General features: G+C 40.0%; 1 protein-coding gene across 4 annotated transcripts in view; it reads left to right on the top strand.

Annotated features, from left to right (window-relative positions):
* sema5a (sema domain, seven thrombospondin repeats (type 1 and type 1-like), transmembrane domain (TM) and short cytoplasmic domain, (semaphorin) 5A) overlaps positions 1–26,612 on the top strand; it is a 141,318-nt gene extending 114,706 nt beyond the window's left edge. For 3 of the 4 annotated variants that reach the window (XM_075452100.1, XM_075452101.1, XM_075452099.1), the window contains 6 exons: positions 9,886–10,095; positions 13,248–13,418; positions 13,649–13,804; positions 17,445–17,489; positions 20,412–20,623; positions 25,231–26,612. In XM_075452100.1, the coding sequence (XP_075308215.1) occupies positions 9,886–10,095; positions 13,248–13,418; positions 13,649–13,804; positions 17,445–17,489; positions 20,412–20,623; positions 25,231–25,350 (914 nt within the window). In that variant the 3' untranslated portion in view covers positions 25,351–26,612. Of the gene's footprint in view, positions 1–9,885; positions 10,096–13,247; positions 13,419–13,648; positions 13,805–17,444; positions 17,490–20,411; positions 20,624–23,872; positions 24,106–25,230 lie in introns of all 4 variants that reach the window. The other variant, XR_012767694.1, reaches the window with a different exon arrangement.
* The last annotated feature ends 357 nt before the right edge of the window (positions 26,613–26,969 follow it).

Raw genomic sequence — 26,969 nt, 5'->3', positions numbered from 1 at the left:
AAAGCATCATAGTGACATGTTCTTGTGCGGTTGGCCGCCAGTTCTATCATGAGCTTTGCCATGAGATTGGTTTGGGTTGCACCTCGTATTGAGATAGAATAACACTATTGCTTTCTCCACTTTTTCCATTTAATCGTTTTGATTAAATCTTTGTTTTTTTTTTCCCAACCCTGAAATAATAACACAATCCTTTCGCTCTTTGAAGTGTACTTTTTTTTTTATTCCCTTTGAAACCCCATGCACACCGTGTCACCATATTTAAAAATCAAAAGCTTTCCCCCTGTGCCTGCTTACTGTTTCCAAACTTTGATTGGATATTTGCAGTTTAGGAGCAGAGTGTTCAGTCAGTGTTCAGTCAGTTACAAAACAGACAGCTGTAATCGGCACACTGCTGGAATGTACCCTCCCACTCGCCATAGGATTGAAACCAGCTATTTGTCTATCATTAGTCAGCCTCAACAAAAATACGTATTCAACATTACTCTCTCTTTCTGTTGCTATCAGCCAGCCCACGGCACCAGCATATGATTTGAATTAGGATTTCTGTAAATCCATATGTGTATGAAACAGATACCCCTGCCCTATTTAATAATAAGAAATATTCAGAATATTTAGTCGATGCACGATTTATGATGAAGGGTTCGTAATATAAAGCCTAAAAAAAAACTTCCAAATCTGGTATCTGTCCAAGTGGGTTATCATTTGCATCTGGTAAAGACAGGTCGACACAAGGGGTGGGGGAGTAAAAGATGAAAGGCATTTCTGTAGAAGGTTGTGAGTTGGTAATTTTACTGGCTCGTGTCAATGATTGATGGCTTCATTTTTTTCCCAGGGAGAAATGGTGGTTTGTCAGCAGCCTGATGTGTTTTACTTCAGCTGATCTGGTATCAAGGCCAGGGCCCTATCATGGACGAGAGATTAGTTTCTCCTGCATGGATGTCATGAGCAGGCGCTGAATAGACACAGGACATTGCTGAGGGACGTCTCTGACGGATGACAACCATTCTACCATCCTTATTGTCTTTCTATCATTCTGCCTCGCTCCCTCTGTACAGTCTGCACACCTTTTTCTGTGGTTAGATTACTTTTTTTCAGTTGAGTCTCCATCAGACTGCACAGTTTATTGAATTGATACAACACGTGCTGTACACCTGGTCCCTGAGGTGCTTGATTCAATAGGAAATTGCAGCAAAATGATAAAATGCCTCTGTAACTTTGGGTAAATTCTCAAGGAAAGAGAAAATAAACTTCCCTTAAAATAATTCCGCAAAGTGCTTCCACCAAATCTTCATTAAGAGACGATAGGCGTGGAGTACGTCAAACTTCTTTTCCCTTTTAGCCACCTGTCTCTCTGGGCCATTTACTTTTGTCTTTTATGACATTAGATTGCGTTCAATGCAGCATCTCTTGTCATGAAGTACCTCTTAAATTAGAAAGTTGTCTGTGTCTGTCTGTCATGCCTCAGTTAAGCCGATAACCCATGGCCTCCTCTAGATTGCCGTCAGATGGAGACCGCGACCTAATTGCTATTAACTTGACACCAGATTAACAGAGAAAGATTGGAATGCTGGTGACACACAGCCTGTTTCACCTTCCCTCTCAGCGTAACACTCACACAGTGGCAAAAAGTTTAACATGGAGTTAACAAATTAGCAAACCTGTGTAGGCGATGGAAAAGCATCACTCTGTTTGCAGGATGACACTTCTTTCCTAACATGCCTGTCTGAAAGTTATGGTTCTGAGCTTTTAAAAAGCAGTTTAGGGCACTGTGAGAACCCTCTAATCAGGTTTCAACTATGAAGATTAACACCCAAGAAACATTTTTGAGAGCACTGGCTGAGTGCTTTTTTTTTGCATATTCACTTTCCTTTTTAGTGCTTTTTCTAACTGAATTGAATGCTGCCTCAAAATAGATAGCAAAGATGTACAAAATACCTGGCAGCTGGATGTTGTTTTAATAGAAGCAAGTGTCCTTTGGTAGAGGAAGAGCAACATGCACTGTTTCTTACAAATACAACAAACAAGTATTTGAAGTCAAGCAGTAAGGCTGGCAAAACCAGCTGGTTACCACCTGTTATTGTACTGAAACGAGGGACAATTGTTAACGAAGTGGTCAGGAGTTTCCGCTTTCATATTTTCTGTTCAAATAGAAACAAAATCATGGAAAACAAAAGTCAGAGGGGTGCACTACAAAATAAGATTATTGGTGCAAGGAGGAATGTTGAACCTGGGGCCAGAGTTTTGTTCATTTCCACTGAGCGCATAACACACTCTGGAACAGATTATGTTCAGAATTTGAGATTTATGATGCTGTGCAAAAGTCTCGATTCCCTCATTTATTTTAATGTTATTTTGAAGGGGCCTTTTTCTTTGGAAATTGGCTGCCCTCTCTCTCATTATCAGGCTAGTCCTCATAACGGACCACTTTCAGAGCCACCTAATCCACTCAAACCACTCACCACTGACTCATAAATCATTCAAGCATTTAAAAAGCATATAATTGAAGGGATAAACCAGTGTTGTGTCTACATATAACAACTTGACACATGTACAACTTAGCTGAACACTTTTTGAATAGCATCTTTAGCACTATGTCGCCAGCAGTCTGTCACAAAGGCACATCATTTATTCACATCTCTTGAGCTGCACCTATGAAAAATTCCAAAAATAACACAGTTGGACAGAAACTAAATGATATTCTTTCACCAACAAGGTGATTCCCAAAGACTATGAGCTGAAAATTTGGTATACCTCAGCATGGTGTGCAGTGTGTCCTTAAACAAGTGGTAGGTCTAAAAAACTATCTACAGGAATAGACATATATAGACAAAAATAAGAAAAAATAATCCACCAACACCTGATACAGAACCTGAGAAATGCATCTGGACCTTCAGTTGATCCATCGATTGTTCATCGTCGCCTCATCAGAAATGGTGTCCATGGAAGGGTGGTTGTCAAGAAGTCAGTCCTCAGGAGGAGAAATAGGGAGAAAAGATTGAGGTATATCAAATGACACAAGAAGTAGATTGAAATTCAGCAAAAGGTCTTCCCAGAGGATTCATCACTCAAATATTAATCACTTTCTCTTCTCCATAAAAAGAGCTTTGGGATGTCCTTCAAGAAGCCTGGAGAGCTATTCTTGAAGACTACTTAAAGAAATTACTCGGGATGTAGCAATCGGGAAATAATGGCCCGATTCTGATGACGATGTTAAAAGTAATAATTTGTCTCAGACCGGATACTAATTGTTTTTCCCATTTATTTCTTCCTTTAGTATTGGTTAAATGACAAATATGTATAATGAAAAAAATGACAAAACAGTATTTCAGCCATTCATCAAACTGTCCTCAAATGAGCACCAATTCTTTCATACAAATGTATTGACCAACATTTATCAAAAACCTTTGCAAGGAAAAAAAATCCTTTGTGTGAAAAATTTTGAAAAGCCATTTTAGCATGTAAAACTATTACCTACTCAATGACTTTTCCGTACTTGATTGGCCCAACTAAATGTTCTTGGGAAAAAATAAATCGCTCTCTATGGCACTAGGCTTCCACCTGTTGGATATTTGTTGAATCTGCAGCTGCAGGCTAATCCCGTTAGTTTCAGGACAAAGGCAATGCAACATCAGACAAACAGCGGCTACGGCCATCAGTTTATGTTATCCCTTTTACAAATAGGGCGACTGCAGTCAACAAGCTGAATGTTGGCCAATCCCGATGTTAAGCTGATTTATCTGTGATACGGTGGTTATCACTAAAAATTACAGGAAAGCTAGTCTAAGAGGTTTCAGTCTGTGTTGAAGAGTAAACAAGGTCATACTGAATATTGACTTCAAGCTTTATGGAATTGTAGAAAAAAAAAATCTATACATACTTGTATGTCCTTATATACTGAATATCCTTTCATGTCCACACGTCTCACAGAATTGTTGCGCCTATTTGCTGTTTTCCTGGCAATATATCATGAAATGAGCACTTCTGCACAGTAGGCCCATTGTAAATCGGCCATAAAAAGAGCCGCCCTTTTTTTTATTCTTTTACTTTTACCCCCAGGCTGTGGAATAAGCTCCCCATCGAGCTGCGTCTTATTTCTGACCTGGGCCTCTTCAAATCTAGGCTAAAAACCTACTTATTTAGGATGGGTTTTAATACCCAGTAGTATGATGACACTTTTATCTTATTCAATTTTATTGTATTTTATTGCTTTCACTGTTCTTTTATTGTTTTTATTTGTTTTTACTTATTCTTCTCTTTATTCATTACCTGCTGTAAAGCACTTTGGTACACCAAAAGGATTGTCTGTAAAGGGCTGTATAAATAAAGTACATTTATATTTACATTTACAATACTAGGATTTTGTACATGTGCCATGCAGATTGTCAGCTGAAGTGATGTGATACTTATGCAAACCCCATCAGCCAATCTTTAGCAGTGTCACCTATCAAGGTAGCGTTATACGCCATCTTGCTACAGTAACATAAACTGCGCATGCATTCAAAAGGTGACTGCACAAATGTAAGGGCGAAAGACATTTTTATGCTTGGTTCTCATTTGCAGTCAAGTTAGTTCTTCATTCATGATAGCTAATAAGAGCGAGGTTATAAAAATTATGTTTTGTTTTTCTAATGGTATTTATCAGTGAGAATATACAGTCAATAGGATTCATTTTACAGTGAATTGACAAAAACTGTAGGGCATTGCCACACAGTTCACGTCCTTAGCATCATGTTTGAATGTATCAAGTTTAGACTGGAAGAGCTATATTTTGCAGCCACCATATTAGAATTAAACGGCAGGCCTTGAAAGCATATTGAGTGATTCTTTTGCTTTTTTTTATAGTCTTCACAGCTCTCCATCATAACAACCTCTTCAAGATTGGAATAGGCAACACACGATTGGTCCATTTTATGTGGAACAAGCATTAAACTGACACTTTTTATGGAGGTGAGCACAGAGCCTGGAGAGGAAAAAACCTGAGATAACAAAGACAGGTGATAGCCACCTTCATGATAGCCGTAATTTCTGAATGGGGCCTGGTGTCTCCTAGAGCCAGGCAAGTTTAATTTCATGTGCAATACACACCTTTGGTTATCAGAACTTAAACGCAAGGGAATTAATTTAATGCTGAACAAAAGAACATATATATATGCATGTAGTTACATTTCCTTTCCTTTGTAAATTGCAGAAGTAATTCATATTGTCGACGAAACATTTTAAAGCCTTCCATAAAGTTTCACTTCGGCACAGTACAGACTTAGCTTGTGGTGACTTTAAACCTGCATATATAATCTGTCCATATAGACTTATGATTTTGTAGCACACTGCAGCATCATTTCCAATGCAAATACAAGAGCAAATTGTTGGTCAGAGAAAAAAATGTTACAATGAAATGGTGAACCACCTTGTTTGAAAATCAAACCACCAGATAGACGACAAACAAATACGTATGTTGTGAAATAAATGAATGCAATCTCATGTTAGATTGTAAAACCGTGATCTCTGGAACAATACGTTGCAATTTTGCAAAAGAGCCTCAAAAAATGTTCCACTGCTATTATTCCTTCTTCCTGTACTCTAAGGTGATACAGCTCCCATCCACTCCTGTCTTGAAATGATGATGTGACGTTTGTGACATTATGAAGTCGACACTTTTGATTTGGCCAAAAATGCCCCCTTACTTTCAAGCAAGAGATAGTAAGATCAAATCCCATACGTATTTCTATTTTCAGGAGCCCTTTCATTTCTATACTTCTGCTCCCACTTGCCATTACTTTTCTTCTTCGCACCCACCTGCAAATGCTTATGTTTAGAAGTTGAAAATACTTTCAGATGTTAGAAAAGCTTTAGATGTTACATTGTAAGGTTTAGAAAAATACACATTGTCACAGACTACGCAGTTTAATACTTACTGGTCGCAGTTCCAGTCATGAGACTTGACACACAAGACAACCTCCCACCAGAGTGTTCCCACAACTTATAACCATGAACTGTGAAACTGCTGCATTTTCCACAGTGGACAGACGATGAAATGGAGCTAAATGAATGGCACCCGTTCAGTTCTTGGTGGCGGCTGTTACTCAGAAGGTAGAGTGACCATCTTGCGGTTGGAACGTTGCTGCTTTGATCCCACGCCTCCCTCATTCACATGTCAGGGAGTCCTTTGTCAAGATACTGAACCCCAAATGCCCCTGATTTAAGAAGCCAAGTGAATGTAATGTTACATTGAAAGATTGTTGCTCTACACAGGCTTCAGATGTTGCATATGGGATATTGGCAGGGATGCAAACTACATTTGAAATCAATGAGGTCAAAATGCAACCAGTTTGTGAAGTATAACCCTCTGGGAATCCCTTTTTACAATAAATCCTGCAAACACCACAAAGTGAGCAACTAGTAGTCAGTGAAGTATTGCACTTTTATCCTTGTAAGCCCAAATATGACAAACTGACAGTGAAGAAAAGTCCCTTCAGGCCAAATCTTTTTGTAATCAAACCGAGGAAGGCATTGTTTCAACCTACACTATGGAGGTGTAGAACAGGCCTTTTAGTGCCTCATATGAAAGCATGACAATTTCTTTGGATTCAGCTTGGGTGAATTCCAAAAACAGTGAATAACAGCACATTCAGTAACCCATGTACACATAATAGTACTTTATGAGTAAGACCTGTCAAATACAAAATCCATAGTCTACTTTTATTAACTTGTTCAGTTTTTGCTGATGTTGTGATAGTCATAAATGAATTTAATGTTTATTACTGATGTTGTAATGGTGTTCTGGACTCCTGTACACCTTTATTTATATGACCCTCACCCTAATGTTGATTGGATCGCATAAAGAGATGTTCAAAGTGGTAGTCGATGAGTGTATTCCTGTCCAGAACTATTTATGCTTCTGTTTTTCTGTGTATGTGCACAGATCCCTCATCCTCTTCATGGTTGGGTTTTTAATTGCACTCCAACAAACATTTAATTGGATCTTGAGAATATCTCCCTGGAGGATTTCTGGGTAGACCATTGCCTGGCAGACCTCAGAACAGCAAAGGGAAAAAAACTGTCATGTTGTGTGACTGTAAACAACCAGAACCTGTAATTTTACTATGTCACAAGATGTAACAGGCACAAAATGAGAGAAACCGTCCACAGGGAGACATTGCTGATCTCAGAGGGAGAGTAAAAGGGGAGGACATGTAATGGTGAATAAATGTCCAGTTCGGAATGTAGGACAGGCTGAAAGAGGCACTTGTTTTTCTCTCAGTGTGGTCCGCTCTTACTCATATTTTGATGAAACTCGAAGGCACATCTCTCCTCTCCTGGGTAGTGTTTTTTTCCAACTCTGTCTCTCACTTGTGTCGCTTTTAAAGCAAAGTTGGTTTGCAGAGCTCCATGTTTGTCTTAGGCTCTCTCTTACGTTCATTACTGCTGCTGATACAATAGATTAGATTGCAGAGCATTGCATGTATGTGTGGCCTCTCAGAAACCCCTTCTCCTCTTTTTCACACACACATTTATATTCTCTGACACACACACACAACTTCGTTTGGTGTTTTTTGCTTTTAAGCTGGGTGTGAGGTTGCGCTAGTGAGGTGGGCTTTATTGATGTCCTTGTTTCTTTGCTTTGGGGACTACTGGATGTTGCACTCTGTCCTTCTTAGTTTTGGCTGAAGAAAGTACGTCAAGAGAGTGAGGATTTATTCTCTCCAGCTGTGTATGGCTCCTCTGTGGATCAATAGATCCAGTAGCTATCTATTTGAGAGGGAGAGCACCATGCTGTTTGTTTTGGCAATGGGAGGGAAGCCCCTGTGAGGCAGCACAGATAATATGCAGAGAACATCAGAAAGGTAAAGCTTGTGCAAGCAAAGTGGGCAAAGTGTGGTGTATTTAATCATGGCCATAGGCTCATTAAAGTCCATGTTTGCATTTGTGCATACCTGTATTGTGTTTGCATGTGTATTTGTGCATGGGTCTTCAGAGTTTGCTAACATATAAAGGAAGCTTGATGATAAAGCCCTCAATTACCTTTACTGCGGTGGTCTAGTCTCAAAGGCCCCCGAGGGCTTGATAAAGACTGTGGGTCACAGTGACAGTCAGGACTGTCTGTGCCACCGCCTGTTCAGAATCAATAAAGAGCGAGGTCCCGAAGTCCTCAACGGGCCTGTCGGTGCTCACAGCAGCTTGATGCCAGGGTGAGCTGCCCTGTGCACTGCCAAGGTCGACCGCAGTTATGAAGAGGTCGAGGATTTGCGCTGGGTAAACACACTGTCCTCTCCCTGAGAATACAAAGTAGCCAGGCTGTGATAACTGTCGGTGTAAAGCGCGCACTGACAAAGCAGCGAGGCCAGGCTGGAGGACAGAGAGAGGAAGTGAGACAAAAGGCAGGATTAACTTAATAACGGCAAAGATAGGCTGAGAGGAAGAGAGGGATAAAGAGAAGCGGGGAGCAGAATAGATAGAGACTACCACTAGAGATAGTGGTAGTAAAAAGTCACCTGGTGATTAACAGGGAAATCAAACAAAAGGGTTGCCATCACAGTTCAATGCTTTTTCTGTCTGTTTCAACAGCACTTAAATTAATTCCCCTCTCTTATCTGGGTAGAAGCAGCAGAGGTGCAAAATTTGGACCTGCACCTTAGAAAACACCTAAAATATTACAGCATAGTTTACTGAATGAGTGAATAATCAGAAAAGTGCTTTGGCAGTGATAATTTCACTGTTCTCGATTTTCGCTCACTCAACCAAATGGGTTCCCACTTTTCATTCACAAAAGGCCAGAAGCATTCTCTCCCTGCTCATTCTGCTCTCTGTCTCTTAACACCAGGCACATTTCCACAGGGCTGATTAATGCATGCAGTAATTACAGTTTAATAGAAATTACGGTCTCAGATTTCATTAGGATTTCACCATTCCACTCATTCCAGATGAGAGTACGTAGATTAGGCGGCTGATGCTGTTTTTTGAGTGAGCATGTTGATAGGACACGCTCAGCTCTCACTGAATCCATCTCTGGAAATGTCGAGAAGCATAAGTGAACAAATGAGGCCAGCCTCTGCAGCTTTGAAAAGCTTATTAGCAAGCTAACGTTAGCTGATTAACGCTTAAAAACAAAGAATTACATTGGTATTTAAGGTACTTGTTTTCTAGGGGAAGCATGTCAACATCGTGAGGGAAAGTCGTAAAACTCCTGGCAGATACCATGAATAGCTATATGTCTAAAATCAGACAGTATTCCAACTAACAGGCTGAGATTTCTATCCTAAGAACTGTGGTAATGGTTCAGCAAATAAACAAAGACTCAATTCCAATTCCTCCCCTTGGCCGTACTCCTCCATTTTGCAGAGGTAATGTGTACCTTTTCTTTTAAGGGTCAAGGAGTAGTGGTGGTGCAGTCATCCAAATGGTCCCTAAAGTCCAGGCTAAAGGGCTAAATAACCACAACTTGTCGTTACCTATGAGAAAGTGTACCTTACCTCTGTAGAACAGAAGCCACAGTCTTAAATGACTGAATCAACCTGTGCCTTTTGATTTACTGCATACTTTAATATGATTGTAGATATAGTTTATTGAACTAATTAAAGTTGATATTTACAATTTCTATGAGTCTGTTAAATTGCTTTTCAAAACAAACTAGTTTAAAAACAAGACAAGAGATAGGCCCTCCTGCTCTTATCAGACTTATCAGGAGCTTTTATTGTTCCATTGACCTATTTTTGCTCATTAAAACAACTGCACATAGTGCTGCCAGAAGTGGAGGTCATCCTTTTTTTTTTTTTAGAAAAACCCAAGGAATGTTATCTTAGTCTTCAAGAAAATGCTCATGTGAGAAACCGTCCAATTAATTTAACAAGAGTCTCATTTTCAGTCTTGTCAATTGTCTTTGCCTAACAGGTGAAGTGCTTCGTTTGGGGAGAATCTCGGGCCACACGGTGAACGGTGGCTGGTCATCCTGGGGTTCCTGGTCTCAGTGTAGCAGAGACTGCAGTCGGGGAATCCGGAGCAGAAAGAGAACCTGCAGTAACCCAGAGCCCCGATACGGAGGTCAGGCCTGCCTGGGCCCAGCACAGGATTATCAGGAGTGTAACATAACCCCGTGTCCAGGTGAGACGTGCACACATATAAAGTATACAGATAATGCTTGAAAATCAAAATTGTAACAATGAGCGGAAGACACACAGAGATAAAAACAATGTCAATGACCAGGGCCCAGATGGATAAAGGATGAATACTAAAAAATATTAAGTTGAATTATAACCATTAGCAAAAACTCAACAAGTTCATAAAAGTAGACTTTGTATGTCTGGTATGTTATATTTTTTGTAAAAATCATTACTGTACAATATTTTGACAAAGTTAGATACTCCAGATCTCTCATTTTTAATCTGTGTAACTGAAATGTTTTTGTATTTGATGGGAAACAGCATGCGTCTTTTGGTAGATGTTAGCCAGTCATGCGACTTTACAGGTAGAATTTTGAAAATTAGATCAGTAAAGAAAGTGACTGAACATTTCAAATTTGCTCCAAATTCTCAAGGTGCTGTCAGGTTTGGGTGGGGTGGTAGGACACGGATGCGGACTCAGAGATGTAGAAAGCAAACAGGGTTTATTTCACAAAAACAAAAGTTCAAACAAAAGGCGCGGCTGAGCCGGATATCAAAGAACTTAAACTGTGGAATAAATACTGGAATATAATTGAGGCAAAAACAAAACAAAAGACTTGACATGGCATGGATAAATACTTAACTTGAATTCGGGGTCGTGGCATGAAGGATATTGATAGGTAGGATCTGGCAAAAACAATGAGGAAACCTGGAAACTAAATACTGACTGAGTGATAGGTGAGTGAGTGCAGCTGAGGGGAAAAACAGGTGAAGTGAATGAAGGTGATGGCAAAGCAACAGAAACTATGGGGAAAACATGGCTAAACTAAATACCGGACCTGGGCTAGAAAACTAAGGCATGAGGGGAAACTAAAACATGGCAAAACTAAGAACTAAACAGCAACTAAAAACATGGCAAAAACCCCATGGACATGACAGGTGCAAGCTGTTTTAAAATAACCCTGGGGTGTGGACACCCTCTATATGAAAAAAAATTTTTAGGGGAGTGTCCTCATTCATTAATGGCTAAGAATGGATGTGGAAATTAAGCTTGTGCAAATGGGTAAAATTTTACCCTGATTGGTAATTGTCCAAAAAATTTAAAAAATAAACATTTGGAAGGACGGCTTCATAAATCTGGTGAAAAGAATGAGTATGCACATTTCTGTCTTTGTGTATACACACAGTTTTAGTCATTAAACTTCACAGAGTTTTATTCGTCAGGGCTCAGGAGTAACTACCTTGGCCAGATCTCTTATCACTCTGATAAATGCACTTAACTCTGCACTATATTTAAGCTACATGATCTTTTTCTTTTTGATTAATGGATAAAGAATTACACTGACAAATGACTTACCAAATCATGTGAACCCACAAAAGAAATCAGTTGCAGATAAGAGGTGTGACGAAGACCTCAATTTAGACCAAGAATCAAAGAGAGTCCCTGTGGCACTCTAGTATGTAATTACATTGCTGGGTAATTACACTGCCAGCTATGGGAGGCTTTATTCTGTTGTGAAAAGCCCTGAGACAATACATTTTCAACTCTTGTCTGGCAAAAGACAACATGAGGAAGCTTTCTAATTAAGAGAACACTCTGACAAGTGAAGTAAGCTGTCGAAATGGAAATCCAACACTTAGTTTGGCACAAAGCCAACCTGGTATCCAAGATGGGGGCCAAAAAAGCACGCAGGACGTCATCTCAGGTGATTATTAATCAAGCCCCCTGGAGAAAAGCGTTGGCATCTTATTGGAAGCCCGGATTTGCACGCCATCTACAGCACCCACACTCTGTCTTCATAACCGCTTCCAGGCTGTAAGCAAATGGAATAGACACGATAGTGAGCAGCCATCAATACCATTCTTACAGCCCGTTAATTTGCGCAGTGAAAGTGCTCCATTCAGCTTCCCAGCTGCTGGAGTATTGTCGCTGATAAGGTAAGCTGTCATCACCTGCTAGTTTAAAAAGAAAAGACTTTGGATGAATCTAAGAGCATCAGAGTTTCCCGTGCTACATTACTATGGTAATGGATGTTGTACACTTATTCTAGGATGTTGACTATAATAATACCACAGTTACAGTGTGTTGATGAACAACTCTGCAATCCTGTCGCCCAAAGGAACTGACTCAACCCAGCCCGAGTAGCAATGAATACTAATGCGTACTCAATTAACACTCTTCTGAAAGTGAGACATTGTTTTTAAGCAGGCAGACAGGGCCAGTCGACCATTTGTAATCTACCTGTAGCTAATCAGGTGCTTTCTTAAATGCGCTATGAAGGAGAAGTAGAAAAAATGTGTTGTGCCTTCCATCCGTCAGGTCCGGAAACAAATGAACCTATGATTTTATTGCATTTGCGCCTGAGATGAGACAATCCTTCATCGGGTGCCGAGAATCGACTTCGGAGTCACTCTATGATAGAGAAATTACACAGAAATGACAAAAAACATTGGCAACTCCAATTACCTGTTTAGTGCCGCCAGCCATTTTTAGGTCTTTAAAAGGAGTCTTAAAGGGAATTTCTCTCAGCCACAATGAGGTGAGGTTTTTAAACAGATGATTTCAGTGGGACATTTACCTCTGCTCTGGTCCATATGAAATATTGCCCAATTTTTACTCTCCCTTTACCCCTCTTTTATTTCTCCCTCTTCTGCTTCTTTTAGTACCTTTTATTTTGTTGATGTATATGTGTGCAAATGCTGTCATAAATACACATCTCTTAAGCATCTGTCATTGGTACTTGTCACCACATATAGGGAGGAACAACAACCTTAGGATGCTTCATTTATTTTCATTAATCACCAGAGAGACTGTGTAGACCTATGCGTTGTGGAGGTCAAGCATTTGCTGTAAAAGCCAGATGAAGCGCACTTTCTGGCACATCATAACACTCACTCTCACAGATGCATTCAAATTTATTCAAAGCAGCTCATATCTCCCTCCTTGCTGTTCGAAATGGCTTGGAATGACTTCCAGCCTCTTGATGTTCAGAGGGAATTGTCTGTTGAAATGATCTGGAAACTAAATCCATGGAAATATGATAGCTTTTAGAAACTATTCCCGTACAAAATAGCAAAATTTTTCATTTATTGTTTTCTGTCTAAACAATAAATGAAAAAAAAAAAACAATAACCCAATTTTCCTGATCTCAGTTGACGGCAGTTGGTCGTGCTGGTCTTCATGGTCCAAGTGCTCAGTGACGTGTGGAGGGGGACACTACATGAGGACGCGTAGCTGCAACAACCCCCCACCAGCTTACGGAGGGGACATCTGCCTTGGGCTCCACACTGAGGAGGCACTATGCAACACACAGGCCTGTCCAGGTACACATAAGCACACAACCACTCACACCCACTTCAGTTCGAAGCAGCTTTGTGCCTCGACGCTCAACAATTCATTACATGTTCATGCTTATTTTCTTTAGTTTCTCAGCCCCACAGAGGCCATTCATGCATCACTAATATACACAAACGAAAACAGAACACTGCATGCACACACACACGCATTCGCACACATGACGTGCTGTGAGATATGCTGTCATTACTCTTTCCAGAGAGCTGGTCCAGCTGGTCGGAGTGGTCCCACTGCGACTCCAGCGGCGCCCAGCTGCGCGTGCGTCACTGCGATGTTCTATTTCCCACAGGAAACCAGTGCTCAGGAAACAGCAGCGAGACCAGGCCCTGCTCCCCTGATTCCAATTTTATACCAGGTGATCACGCTGTCACACAATATGAGAGCACACACAAGCTTTATTCATGTCGCGGGCACTTGTGCATGACTGAACACACAAGTTTCAGCCTGCACACACACACACACACACACACACTCTGAACCGCCCACCACCGCCATATGCCCACAGCGGTAATTCAGTTCATTTCCAAGAATCCTGTGATAATGAAATACATTATTGATCCCTCTAAGGGAAGCGTCTCGTGGCAGAGATCAGGTTTAGCGACAGGGCAGGCCTTTGGAGATAGTTTGGATTAGATGTGTTGTGAACAAGGACTCCTGACTGTGGCAGGATTATTGATTACATGGGACCATGAACTTAGGGGCTATACTTAAGGGCAGCTTTTTTACAACTGCTGAATTTGTTAGAAGACATTAGAAGATAGTAGGAGTCCTAGTACCTCAGGCCATGTATAAAGCTTTTCCACCAGCACATTTTATTTTATTCTCAAACGGAAAAAAAATGGCTCCTGTATTCCATGTACCTGTACATGCTCAAAGTTAGACTTTTTTTCTCCCTCTGTTCTCCGATATCTGTGTTTCCATGACAATCTATCTTTAATGTTGAAGGAGATAGTGTGTGTGGGCGTGCTTCTTTTGATTTATTAAGAAAGCCAGGGTAACAGCGTCAAAAAATATAAATGCAGAACAGTTAACTTCAAGTAAGATGCTAAACCCGTTTAAATAAGAAGATTTTATTGATTTTATAAAGAACAACACAGCTCACTGGGGTTGTCAACTTATAGAAACACCCACTCGCTGGCTTTGTCTCAAGCTGCATGAAATAAATCACCCCAAATAAGAAAAAAACACAAAATCACTAAATTACAAAAAAAAAATTGCACTGTGGAAGGGTTAAATATACTTTTTATACACTAGTTTTTGCATTTGATGGCACAAAGATGTACTGAGAATCAGCACGGCCATTTATTTGTATGGAGTAGGTGCATTCTCATAGGATTTTAATGTCCATCCATCCATTTTCGATGCCCGCTTAATCCAACTCAGGGTCGCGGGGGGGCTATCGCCTATCCCAGCTGTCATTGAGTGAGAGGCGGGGTACACCTTGGACAGGTCGCCAGTCCATCACAGGGCCACACAGAGACAAACGAGACAAACAAGCTTCCACACTCACATTCACTCCTTGGGACAATTTAGAGTCTAACAATGAACCTAACCTTTTTGGGCGGTGAGAAAAAGCCAGAGTACCCGGAGAGAACCCACGCATAAAGGCCCCAGCAGGGATTCGAACCAGGAACCCTCTTGCTGTGAGGCGACAGCGGTAACCAGATTCTAATGTATTCAGTGTTTTTTTTTGTTTTGTTTTCAGTTCCCCTTTGGTTAGGTTTCGGCATTAGATCTTTTTAGTTATATTCTTTAAAATAGATGGAAGTTCTGGCAGCCTGACATTGAAAATAATGCAAATACCATTTGATATAGTGGTCATGCATATACAGTTTCTCTAAAATAGGATCACGATACACAATGAGACACTTGTTACTTTCTGTGATTCTGAATCCTATTTTTGACAAATCACGTTCCTCTGTCACGTAATATGGTGTTGACTAAGGTCAAATGTATGTAATAGGCCTGTAATAAGTCATTAATGGTCTCCCGCTGTCACTAAATGTGTTTTTGGTTTTGGGGTATTAGGGGCTATGGAACATTGCTCTGTGTTGATTATGCCCCAGATATTTGTAAGAGTCCATTGGGTTCAGTTTTTCTAGCATCATACAGCAACTTAATCAAGATGTGCATTTTATGCCTAAGCAAGACTGGTCAGGATGTGATGGGGTATTGGTATGTTGTACATCAGCTGTTAAACGTTATTGGCTGCAATCAAACAATCTGTTGCATAGCAACCATAATCAAGTTCAGCTCAGAGCTCTAACTGTTTTAACACTGGAAAGTCAATAATGCCGTATTATTTGTACTGGCACTTTGCACATGGATTCGTTATATACAGCCCACAACCTACCTTCATAGTCCCTTAACATAATTGACTAAATAGTTTATACTTAGCATGTTGTTACAGCGGTGTGTAACAAAGACATTATATTGTACCATAACTGTCATCATTACAGATGAAAAGAATTTTGTTTGTTTACAGAATCACTCATTTCAGTTTCACAGATTTTGTAACAAACACAGACTATTAGGGGTGATATTGTTTGTTCACAAACATTACACCTTTTTCTATTCATTCGCTTTTATATGTGTGTGTTCACCCAAATGGCACGTACAATTACTTCTGTCTCAGTGAGCTTGTTGTGTGTATTCATCCCTGGTAGCTTAGGGTTTTTTGTTCAGGTTTGGTAGATTTGCAGATGAATGGAACTCAATTTTAAAGTTCATATATTTGTTTAATGAAAAGCATTTAATCTTTTCTTTTTAGAATCAGTGCCCAGTACAATAGGTAATCAAAATAACTAAACTTTGCACTTACTTGAGAATTAGTTTTATTTTAATTTGACTTCAGATACAGTTGGCATGAAGTGAGGTCTGTTGAAATTTGCATCCTAATTGAGTTTGAAGAAACCAGTAAGATGCCCCCTGCCACTGTTACAACTATAATTAACCATTGGGAAAAAAGAAAAAAAAATCAACAACAACAGCAGAATCTGACTCCAGCTGGAAGTTAAAAGCAAACATGCTGTTAAATAAACCATGCCATGGCAAGCTTTCAGTTTTCACAAGCCACATGAGCAATTTACAGTGATCATGTGCAGATTAACCCTTTATGTTTAAGTGTAGGCAATTACAGCCTCTTGTTACAACACTTGATTACCTCAAATGCAATTGGGTATTACAGAGAAATTCAAAACTGGGGTCTTCAGATTTTGATAAATGTAAAATGGCTGCATACAATAAGGAAGACGAGTTTAAAAAGTAACTAAATCTACTCACGGTGAAAGGCTAAACTTCGATATTTGCTGCAAACTCGCATTCTTATCTCACACACACCATTAGTATTGACATCTGCCTCAACAGGCATCTCCTTATTGACAGTTAGTAATGCGAGACACAGAAGTATTGATCTCTGCATCTCTGCTAAACAGAGATCATTAAAAAACCCTCCCTTTAACAAAGGACGCCTTTGCTTTGCAATGTATGACTGGGAACACTGTAAGCAATGTAAAAGCATGCTATATTTTTGCAAACGGTAATGTTGTCATATTCCATGATCATTAGACCTCAGCAGGGTAATTAATTATGCGAAAGAATAAACAATTGATTGAAACACATATTTGTAATCTTTCTGTTTTAATTAGCGAGGACTCAAGAAAACCTTGGCAGATCTTTACTGAATTACCCATTTGCCTTTTTATCTTATCATCCATCTCATTTTATGGGAGAGGTGGTCCATTAAGGTTCATTAACAACATCTTGTACTTCATTTCCTTTTAATGGGAACTGATACTTTTTATAAACCACTCCAGGTGCCACGGCCATGATTAGCTTTTGGAGTTTTTACGATTATCTGTTTGGAAGTGAGTACAGCTTTCATCTCCCCACTCACCTTCAGGAGTACAATTTGTCATGCTAGCAGGAGGTGTATTTCTAAGGGATTTTTTTGGCTCTAATACTGCTGCCTTTTGGTGTTTCTTCTTCTTTGTCAGAAGTCTCGATTGCACGCTCCAGTCAAGAGGAGAGACACTGTGGAGGTAATTTATGTTTGTATGTGTGAGTTTGTGTGAAAGAGACAGAGAATGGGGGAGTGTAACACTTGGTATAACACATGTTGAGTATTATTTGTAACAAGATTTAAAAGAAGCTTTTCAACACTGCACAACAGCATATAAATTTAAATGGAAATGCTAAATCACTCAAACGTAAGGTATTTTACTTATTTTCTTTTATATTTCTAGAATATGTTATTCATTATCTTTTCCTCATCTTGGGTGAAATATTCAGGTGATGCTTATAATGTTGATTCATGACACGAACAGATCATGTTCGTGGTTCAGCTATCACACAATATAATCCAGAGATCTTAACCATGGATTCTCATTGGTCCAAAGACTCTGACTCAAAAAGACTCAAAAAGACCCAAAGTGGATATGCTGTAGTTTGTCTGTTGCCATGGCTGCTTAAGTTAGCAGTGCCTTGCTGTCACCTCTGTGAGCTCTCTGTGACATATATAACCTCTGACCTGTCATCTTCCGAGCTGAATCACCTGCTGGCGCAGTCATTTGGTACCACTTTGTGGCGCTTTGCTAAACACAGTATAAAATAGAATGATGCAGCTTGGTAAATCTCTACATGCCCCATCCTAATGCATACCCTGATTTATTGCCTATTTAACCCAAAGTCCGACCCTAATTTACAAAAAGGAGCACGATGTGCTGTTAAATTAAACATGAAAGTAGTGATTAAAGCCATGAAGTTGTTATAAAAATGTTTGCTCGAGTCAAAAATCAATAAAGAACTAGAACAATTTTTTTCTGTTGACTCTTTAAGAGTCACCTCCTGCTGGCCATTAGAGAAACTACAGGATAAAGACACTTCCTCAGTGGGTTAAGAGATAATGTTAATCTTTTTAGTGCAGCATATGCACTGTAGTACTTTGCTCTTAACTTGCAATAGATTTTTACACAAATGCAGCATTCTTTTCCACAAAACACTTTCAATCTCCAACAAGGAAAGTACACAGTTAATTTTTATCTCATAAAGCATTTTAGTTTAGCTTACAGCTGAATTTTATTTCATTTATTTATTTATTCATTATATGTTATTTTATTTGTTTATTTAATTTTTGTTTGTTTGTTTGTTTTGTTTTAGTTTACTTTTATGTATTCATCCATTATTTAAAATATCTATTTATTTATTATTATTATTATTATTATTATTATTATTATTATTATTATTATTTTTAATTATTTTATTCTATACTTATTATACACTTATTTATCCAGTGTTTTTCCTCATGGGGATCTTCCACACCGGGTACTATGCCCACTCGGTCTGTGGGGTCATTACTGTGGGGATCGCCCTGGTGGCTGGGGGATCCTGCACTGTAGCCCTGGCTGTGGTGTGGATGCCAGCCTGCCCTGATCTGGGCGGTTCCCCGTGGTGGCGGCCTCTGTGGTCATTGGTGGGCTGGCTCCCGGTGTGGACAGATCCCCAAGATACCGTTTCCTCACTTCAGCGTCATGCCAGATTTTAATGTTGATTTTAATGTTGATTTTAATGTTGATTGTTGTTGATATTGATGTTGCTCATGTTGGGGGTGGTGGGGGGGTAGTATGTGTGCAGTGTGGTTGTCGGTGTGATGTTGTGTGTGAGTTTATGCATGAATTGATTTGATTATTGATTTTATTATGTAAAGCACTTTGTGCTGCTTTTTTAGTATGAAAGGTGCTATATAAATAAAGTTTGATTTGATTTGATTAAAGGGGAACTCCGGGGCATTTGAAGCGCGTTTCCATTGCTAGAGGTTGTCAAATACTGATAGTAGGACACAGAGAGGTGCAAATCTGCGCTCCCTGTGTGGAGATCGCGCTGTTCGGACACCCTGTCATGCGAGGCTAATACGTGGTGGCTAAGGGGCAAGAGCTAACCCTTCCACGTAAAACAACAACTTGCACACTGCAGAAACGTCACACCACTTTATAAACCATCCGACAATAAAGTCACAAGCCTTACCATCAAAACCATATGCATGGTTCTCACATTACTGGCATGGGGACGTTACAAAACAACTTTATAAACAGCATGTCACTCACCGGGTAGTTGTAGGCTCGCGCATGTGAAAGCCCAAAAGAGTCGATGGACGATAATCCCATATACAAAACAATTATCTTCTCTAGAAAAACTGCGTTCAAGTATTTAAAACATTACAACAATACATGCCCAGTAATATTGTTGTAATGTTTTAAATACTTGAACGCAGTTTTTCTAGAGAAGATAATTGTTTTGTTTATGAGAGTATCGTCCATTGACTCTTTTGGGCTTTCACATGCGCGAGCCTACCGACAAGTGGTAAGTGACATGCTGTTTATAAAGTTGTTTTGTAACGTCCCCATGCCAGTAATGTGAGAACCATGCATATGGTTTTGATGGTAAGGCTTGTGACTTTATTGTTGGATGGTTTATAAAGTGGTGTGACGTTTCTGCAGTGTGCAAGTTGTTGTTTTACGTGGAAGGTTTAGCTCTTGCCCCTTAGCCACCACGTATTAGCCTCGCATGACAGGGTGTCCGAACAGCGCGATCTCCACACAGGGAGCGCAGATTTGCACCTCTCTATGTCCTACTATCAGTATTTGACAACCTCTAGCAATGGAAACGCGCTTCAAATGCCCCGGAGTTCCCCTTTAAATGAGGTACCTTTACGCAGGTCAAAAGTTGCACAATTTATAATTCTGAGTTCCTGCCTGTGAAGTATGTCTGCATTATGCTGCATTAAAATACAGGAACTTCTATCATTATTGCAACAGTGTTTTACACTCAGATAATGTTAAACAGACCCTAGGACCAAACAAATTTCTCATTGTAGAACCCTCCATTGTTATATGAATGGCTGCTTCAATTAGTGTTTGAATTGTTTACCAGCCTCTCATTCCCACCTCCCCTCTTTCTTGTTCCAGACTTCAACCTTTTCCACATGATCGCTGTGGGGCTAAGCAGCTCCATTCTGGGCTGCCTGGTTACCCTGCTGGTCTATTCGTACTGCCAGCGCTACCAGCAGCAGTCGCACGACGCCACCGTCATCCACCCGATCTCGCCCGCTCCGCTCAACACCAGCATCACCAACCACATCAACAAACTGGACAAATACGACACTGTGGAAGCCATCAAGGTCTGTAGACCGAGTTTTTCTGGGTTCACGACAGGTCATGCCTGACAGACGTCCACACATGTAGTGGCAAAGCATCAGTTCGCAACATTTCTTTACTCTTTGGCTTAATCAACTGACATCACACTCCCACTCAGAGTCGGGGAGCAACGACTCGCCTCTTCCTCCAGTGTCAGCAGTGATTGAATAGACTTCTTACTACATGACTTTCACTGCCACACCACCTCCTGTCACATTCTCTAGTCATGTAACAGATCGGCAGTTGTGCGTTCATTCTCTCTTCCTGTGCTCCTCTGCTGTGTGTCTCAGTGTGTGACTTTGTTCTTTGTTAGTGGTTGTACACTGCTTTCTCATAACATACTAATACAATTACTTATCGATGCGAGGGTGGGTAAGAGACCTGGTGTCTGCACATTTCTTTATCTTTACCACTTCCGTGCGTCAGAATGGCATCCTGAAGTGCCGACAGTCTGATGTATTAGAGCAAGTGAAGGAGATTCAGCCACTCTTGTGGCACAACAGCCTCTTTTCTGCTGATACATCTGGCATACAGTGCCAGGCTGGACTGGTGACTAGTGCTTGTACACAGACGGTTTATGCTCCCGCTCTTTTTTTTTTCTAAGCGATCCACATGCTCTGTATGAAAGGGGTTTAAACCTCTTTAACACCCTGTGCAATTTCTACCCTGAAAAGTGGCAACAGAGGCAATGAAAAAAGGTACAAAGGTAAAAAAAAATTGCCTTGTTATATATTGCTTTTTTTTTTAAGATATTACTTTTGATTAGCTGTTCCTAAATTTGCAAAGACACTGACAGAACTAAAGAGTTGAAAGAAAGAAGGTTTCACAGTTTACAGTTTCTGACAGTGCCATTCCTTTAAATGTGTGGATAAAGCATTTTTTTGTAAGAGAGAACATTAGAAAGCAGCATGTCTTTGTTTTGCTTGCAAATGAATGCTTCAACACTGCTGATATACAGCTTAGAATATTAACTGTAGCAGAATAAAAAGGGATCTTTAAAACCACGTGTCCTTGCTTTCAGACATTGTTGTCAGAATTATATTCTAAATATATTCACCTAACTTTTTGCAGCATAGTTTTCATTCTTTTCGAACAGCAGGAAGGATTTTGAACCTTAAAAGGCCGATAGAAGGCAGATTTTTGTTTGGGTTACTTAAGGTTGGCTTGGCTAACAATGACTGGGCTAACAAGTGTATAAACTTTGCCAAATTCAACTATAACTGAAAAAAACTATGAAGAGTATAGTTTCAGCTTTCAGATAGAAGGTCATCAGCCTTTTTTAGATGAGCCTTAACTCTATGAACTGATGTAAAGTAATGTTGTATGAAGAATGTGTTGGCGAGGGACAACATTTTGGGAGCAAAAGCTTTCTGTCTTCTGTTAGCTCAGCATTTTTTGTTTTATCTCTTGTTGGGGTACCTTGCCCAGTTCTAATAGGTGGGGTCGGAGGATTTTACATTCTCCCCAACAGTTAGTTAGAGCAAGTCTTTTGGTTGATAGGAGAAATGTCATCAAGATGCGTCACATTGTTGAAAAAAAAAGAACCTGCTATATAAGTGAAAGAGTTCTATGGTTGAACAGTTCCTTCTTTTGGGGGAGGGGTTTAAATTAACAGTCATTTGGAAATCTTCATCTTGGCACATTTTGAAATGAAAACATAGTGTGTTTATAAAAGTTCGACTTAGCCACTGGTTCTGGAAAGTAAAGCCACCGCTAAAGTGCAATAAAGTGTAATAAAACTTACAACCACACGGGGTTGACTCCGAAACATACCAGCAGACTCCCATTCAGAAAGGACCTGCTTCTCTCATGCAAGAATCAGTCAATATCTTTCTCACAAGCCATTATGATGTATGGAGCTGAATTAACGTCTTCTCGTCAGTGAGCTCAATAAGGAGAGATCAATTGAAAGGATGGAACAAAATTTGTTGATGTACGAAAAATTAGATTACGGTCAGAGTCAGATGAAGCTTTATGACATGATTAACGAAAGAGATAGAACAGGACCCCTCAGAGTCTAGACTTTAGTAAGGGATGAACAAGTAGAGGGTGGAAGACTTCTTATTGGGCATCAGAGGGAGGTGGAGACAGCTCCCTGTGGGTTGCATGAGAGTAAGTCTGGAGGGAGAATGACAGAACAGAAGCAAGTTTTAAAAAGACAGGGAACATACTGACGAGATCGAAGCGTAACAGACAAGACCACCACTGGACCAGAGCAGTGATGTCAGAATTTTAAATGAGGACAGTTTGACAGTACAGGAAAATAGAAGTGACGAAGAGTAAAGGAGGAAAAGCTAGAATGCCAGGGATTAAGATCAGACGTTAAGGATCAGATCTGTCTTAATGAACTTGTGCAAAAGCTTTATATGGTGGTCCATCTCCATAATGAAATAGATATATGGTACCTAAGATGGGCATTTGTATGCTATCACTTTCCAGCGCCTCCCTTTTGTGTAAGGAAAATAAACATTTTTGCCTCCAAACAGAAGCCCATAAAACAATGAGTTATATCCCACTGACTACATCCATCCTAGTATCGTATATCATAGTATACAACTGAAAATCATACTGGCCATGGAATTACAGTTATGCAAATTTTACTGTATTTCGACAAACCAGACAAATTTGGACACCATTTCTTGTCCCTACATAGTGTTGAATGTGCTTTGTAAAGCTGTCAAATTGCAAACCGTAACTTTTGCTCGGAGCAAACTTCACTGAGTGGGATTTTTTTTCTGCAGGTGTGAGGAGGTTTCATCTATCATGCGATTAGAGTCAGAAGTATTGGGCATAATTCAGTTAGTGCGGTTACAGATGGAGGCAGATATGACTACAGACAGTGCATGCAAAAATACAAACAGAGCTGCATGACAAATGACAAATTTTCCAAGAGTACGTTCTGCCTCCAACTCTCAATCACAGAGCCTAAACAACCTTATGCTGCAGTGAATTTTCAGCTATTAAGTTTGCAAAACCATATTTTGCCTTTTTTTAGTGTTTACGGGAGAAAATGATGTACACCTGATGCCATATTTCAGAGTGTTTGGTTCAAACTCTGATATTGATGACACATTAGTCATTCCTATCCCGCACAATGTGTCAATGACATCTTTTATGCTGGATTCTTGGGATGTTTCCAGCAGTTTATCTTATTTCCAGGCTTCTTATGAGACAGAATGTGGCCATAGAAATTCGTTGAGGATGACTCTTGCCCATTACTCTCCTCCCTGCAGCCAGATGTGTCGGTACTCTTGCCCCTGGACGACCCTGCCATGCACCAGCCTCTCTCTGCTAACATGGGGGTGTCTATGCGTGGACTGGAGATTTTCTACTAACCACTGACCTCTACAACATCCCGCCTCTTGACCCCCAACCCCAACAACTCTTTGATCCCAACCACCACTACTTCCTTATCCCCAACGTGCCCTGCCTTTCCACTTCCTGTGGCACTTCCTGTGTGTGGCAGGTTGTAGTAATGAACTCTAGTTTCTCTTTCACTGCTCAGACCCTTTCATCTTTCCATCACAGCTGCCTCCCTTCTCCCTGCCGGCTTGTGAGAAGGCAGTATATCCCTCCCTTTTTGTTCTTTCCCAACAACTGCTTGCATTTGCATGTATTTTTCATGTTCGTCCCTCTTGTTTTGTTGTGTTTTAATTGACGGTTTGATTTGATTAGACAAGAAAGAGAACTCATTGTGATGTTTGTTTCTTAAATTCCTCTGTTACTTCTCTATCTCCCACGGCACTTTAAAGTTATTGCAAATTTCATCAAAGGCACACAGAACTCAAACTCAATCATTCTTAAGCCAATTAAAAACATTTAAGGAAAGAAGACAAAGTAGATGATGCTAACAAGCATCGCAGCACAGCTGTTTAAAAGCAGCCATGGGGCCACCTGCAGAAATACATAACTGCCTGCAGGACTGCAGGAGAGCTGATTACATTCCCTTTGTGTGTAGATCACATAATAGGGAGTGCAGCAAAATATATGAGTTCTTTCCTCAGCACACTTGTTTCTTATCAGTGTCTGTCGGAAACATCCATCAGCTGCAAATGCAACATCATCAAGTGTTCAACTGCACTGCCCCGAGGGACTCCCATCAGACTCTCAACCACAACAGACTGGATATGAACGCATCTGTTTGGCAAATTGCTGATGTTGTATTGAGCAGCACATCTGAAGCTCGTTCCATGTTTACCACGTCATGCAGGGACAGAGAAGATGACCCCATGGCTCTTCCTTATTGTTTAACAGAAAAGTCACTCTCTTTTCGATTTTTATAGCTTTGATTGTCCTGGAGGACCAACAATTCAAGGGCCATAAAAACTGCTGATGCTGGGTATTAGAGATGACAGAGGTGGACATTCGGATGCGCATCAAAATAATTTAGCCCTGTGGTGGCTTATCATTTTTCCAGCCTGTTTGCCAGTGCTTTGACCTTGCTCTGTGAAATGTATGTTTCATTCACTGAGCAGCCTCCCATTGATTTGTGTTGCGCTTTTTTTTTTTTGTTTTGTTTTTTTCTGTCAAGTATTGCAAACAAGTCCATATTGACTCTTCTTTCTTCTCTCCATCTATTTCTTATTTGCAGGCCTTCAACAAAAACAATCTGCTTCTGGAGGAAAGAAATAAGTACTTCAACCCACACCTTGCCGGGAAAACCTATACCAATACATACTTCACCGACCTCAACACCTATGATGACTATTGACCCTAGACTCCATGCCACAGCGGAGACCCTGACCCTATCGTCCATTTTGACTATATTCTTTTCTTTGTGCTTTGTATTGAGATTCGTGACACCATGCGTGGGATTGTCTCGCTCTGAGACTTTATGGCAGCTGGTATGTAATGAAAACACAGACACACAGCGTTGCCAACAGAGGGAAATGCCCACTTTCTCTCAGGTGCCTTGGGTACACTTGGAAAGTTCAATGGCTGGAGGCATATCTTGCCTTCACCTTCACTGAGAAATGGACAGATTGATCTCCTAATTTGGACAAAAAGGGAAAAAGAAGAACTTTAAGATTCTGTTGGAAATGTGATCCCTTTCAACTTTCCTGTGATGCCTGTAAATAAACCTGTATTTGTAATGCTGGGAAATAACCACAAATCGCTTTGCATGACTTCATCTGACGTGTTTCCTCTGGTGTTTTGTCTAATTTTGCATGATGGATCACATTCCGGGGTTCCAGTGACATTGTTGGATGGTCTTGGGTGCTGGACTGGCTTTGGAAATCCTAAAAACAAAGGCAGCGGTGATGCTTGGTGGCTTTTGTCATTTACTGCTGCAGCAATCTCCAGCTGGATTATTATCCACCCCTTGTCCTGGAATCAGGATGTAGATATTTGAAATCTGTGGTCAAGGTTGTCCATGTTTTTGTTTCCTTTTGCTTCATGTTTCTCTAGCAGCTAGAATAGAATGAGCTGTCGATGTGAAATTGTTTTCAAACATTACTTTTGCTTTTAAAAGGCGCATATGTGTTTTGTACAGGAAGTTTAGTTTGAAGCATATGTCTGTAGGATTTTTTCTAATTACATTTATTCAACGTCTCAAGTGTTTAAAGAACATTTTCTTTTGAGAAAAAAAAAAAGGTTTATGTGTGCTTTCTGGCAAGTAACTGGGAGTATTCTTAGCAGCCTGCATCGGTTTAAGTCTTCGTCATAGTACTTTTTATATATTTTTTGTAAAAAAGAAAAAAAAATACTGTTTTTGAATTTTGATAGTGTTGACTATTCATTTGGCTTCTGAGTTAAATATGCATTTGTGAGAGCAGAATGTTAATGGCATTAACTGTACAGGGAATGCAGCAAAAGCTGTTTTCCTAAACCCTAACTTGAGTGCTACCCGTGTACCGTAAAATGAAATTTCTTCATCAGATATTTCTGTTCAACTGTTAAGTTTCTCATTGGTTCATGTTTTACATGTTTGCTTGTGTTACTGTGCATAAATTAAAACTACTTCATACAAGACTTGTCCACTGTGAGTTTTACCGAGTCTTTTGCAGAGCTTTGAATTACTTTGATCCCACAAATGTTGTGTTTTCGCCACGGCAATGAACAGGTTAAAGAATGAGTCCGCTTAAGTGAAAATAAACGGAAATAGAAAGCATTCACTTTCAAGTTGAGGCCCCTTTTGTGTGGTTGGTTCTGACAACTTTGGAGACTTCAAGCAAACACTTTAAAACCACAGCACAATAAGGACGTGCCAGCAGTTCATAAATCATCCTAAACCAGAGTTAAAGAATATATATAAGAATATATTGTAATTATGATTACAATTAATTAAATTCCAATTGGCTTTAATTGGACTTTATTATCTAAGTGCCT

Source organism: Odontesthes bonariensis, chromosome 20, assembly GCF_027942865.1.
Source record: "Odontesthes bonariensis isolate fOdoBon6 chromosome 20, fOdoBon6.hap1, whole genome shotgun sequence".
Classification (NCBI taxonomy): domain Eukaryota; kingdom Metazoa; phylum Chordata; class Actinopteri; order Atheriniformes; family Atherinopsidae; genus Odontesthes; species Odontesthes bonariensis.
Note: the sequence above shows the minus strand (reverse complement) of the source record. Positions and strands in the feature narration are given on the sequence as shown.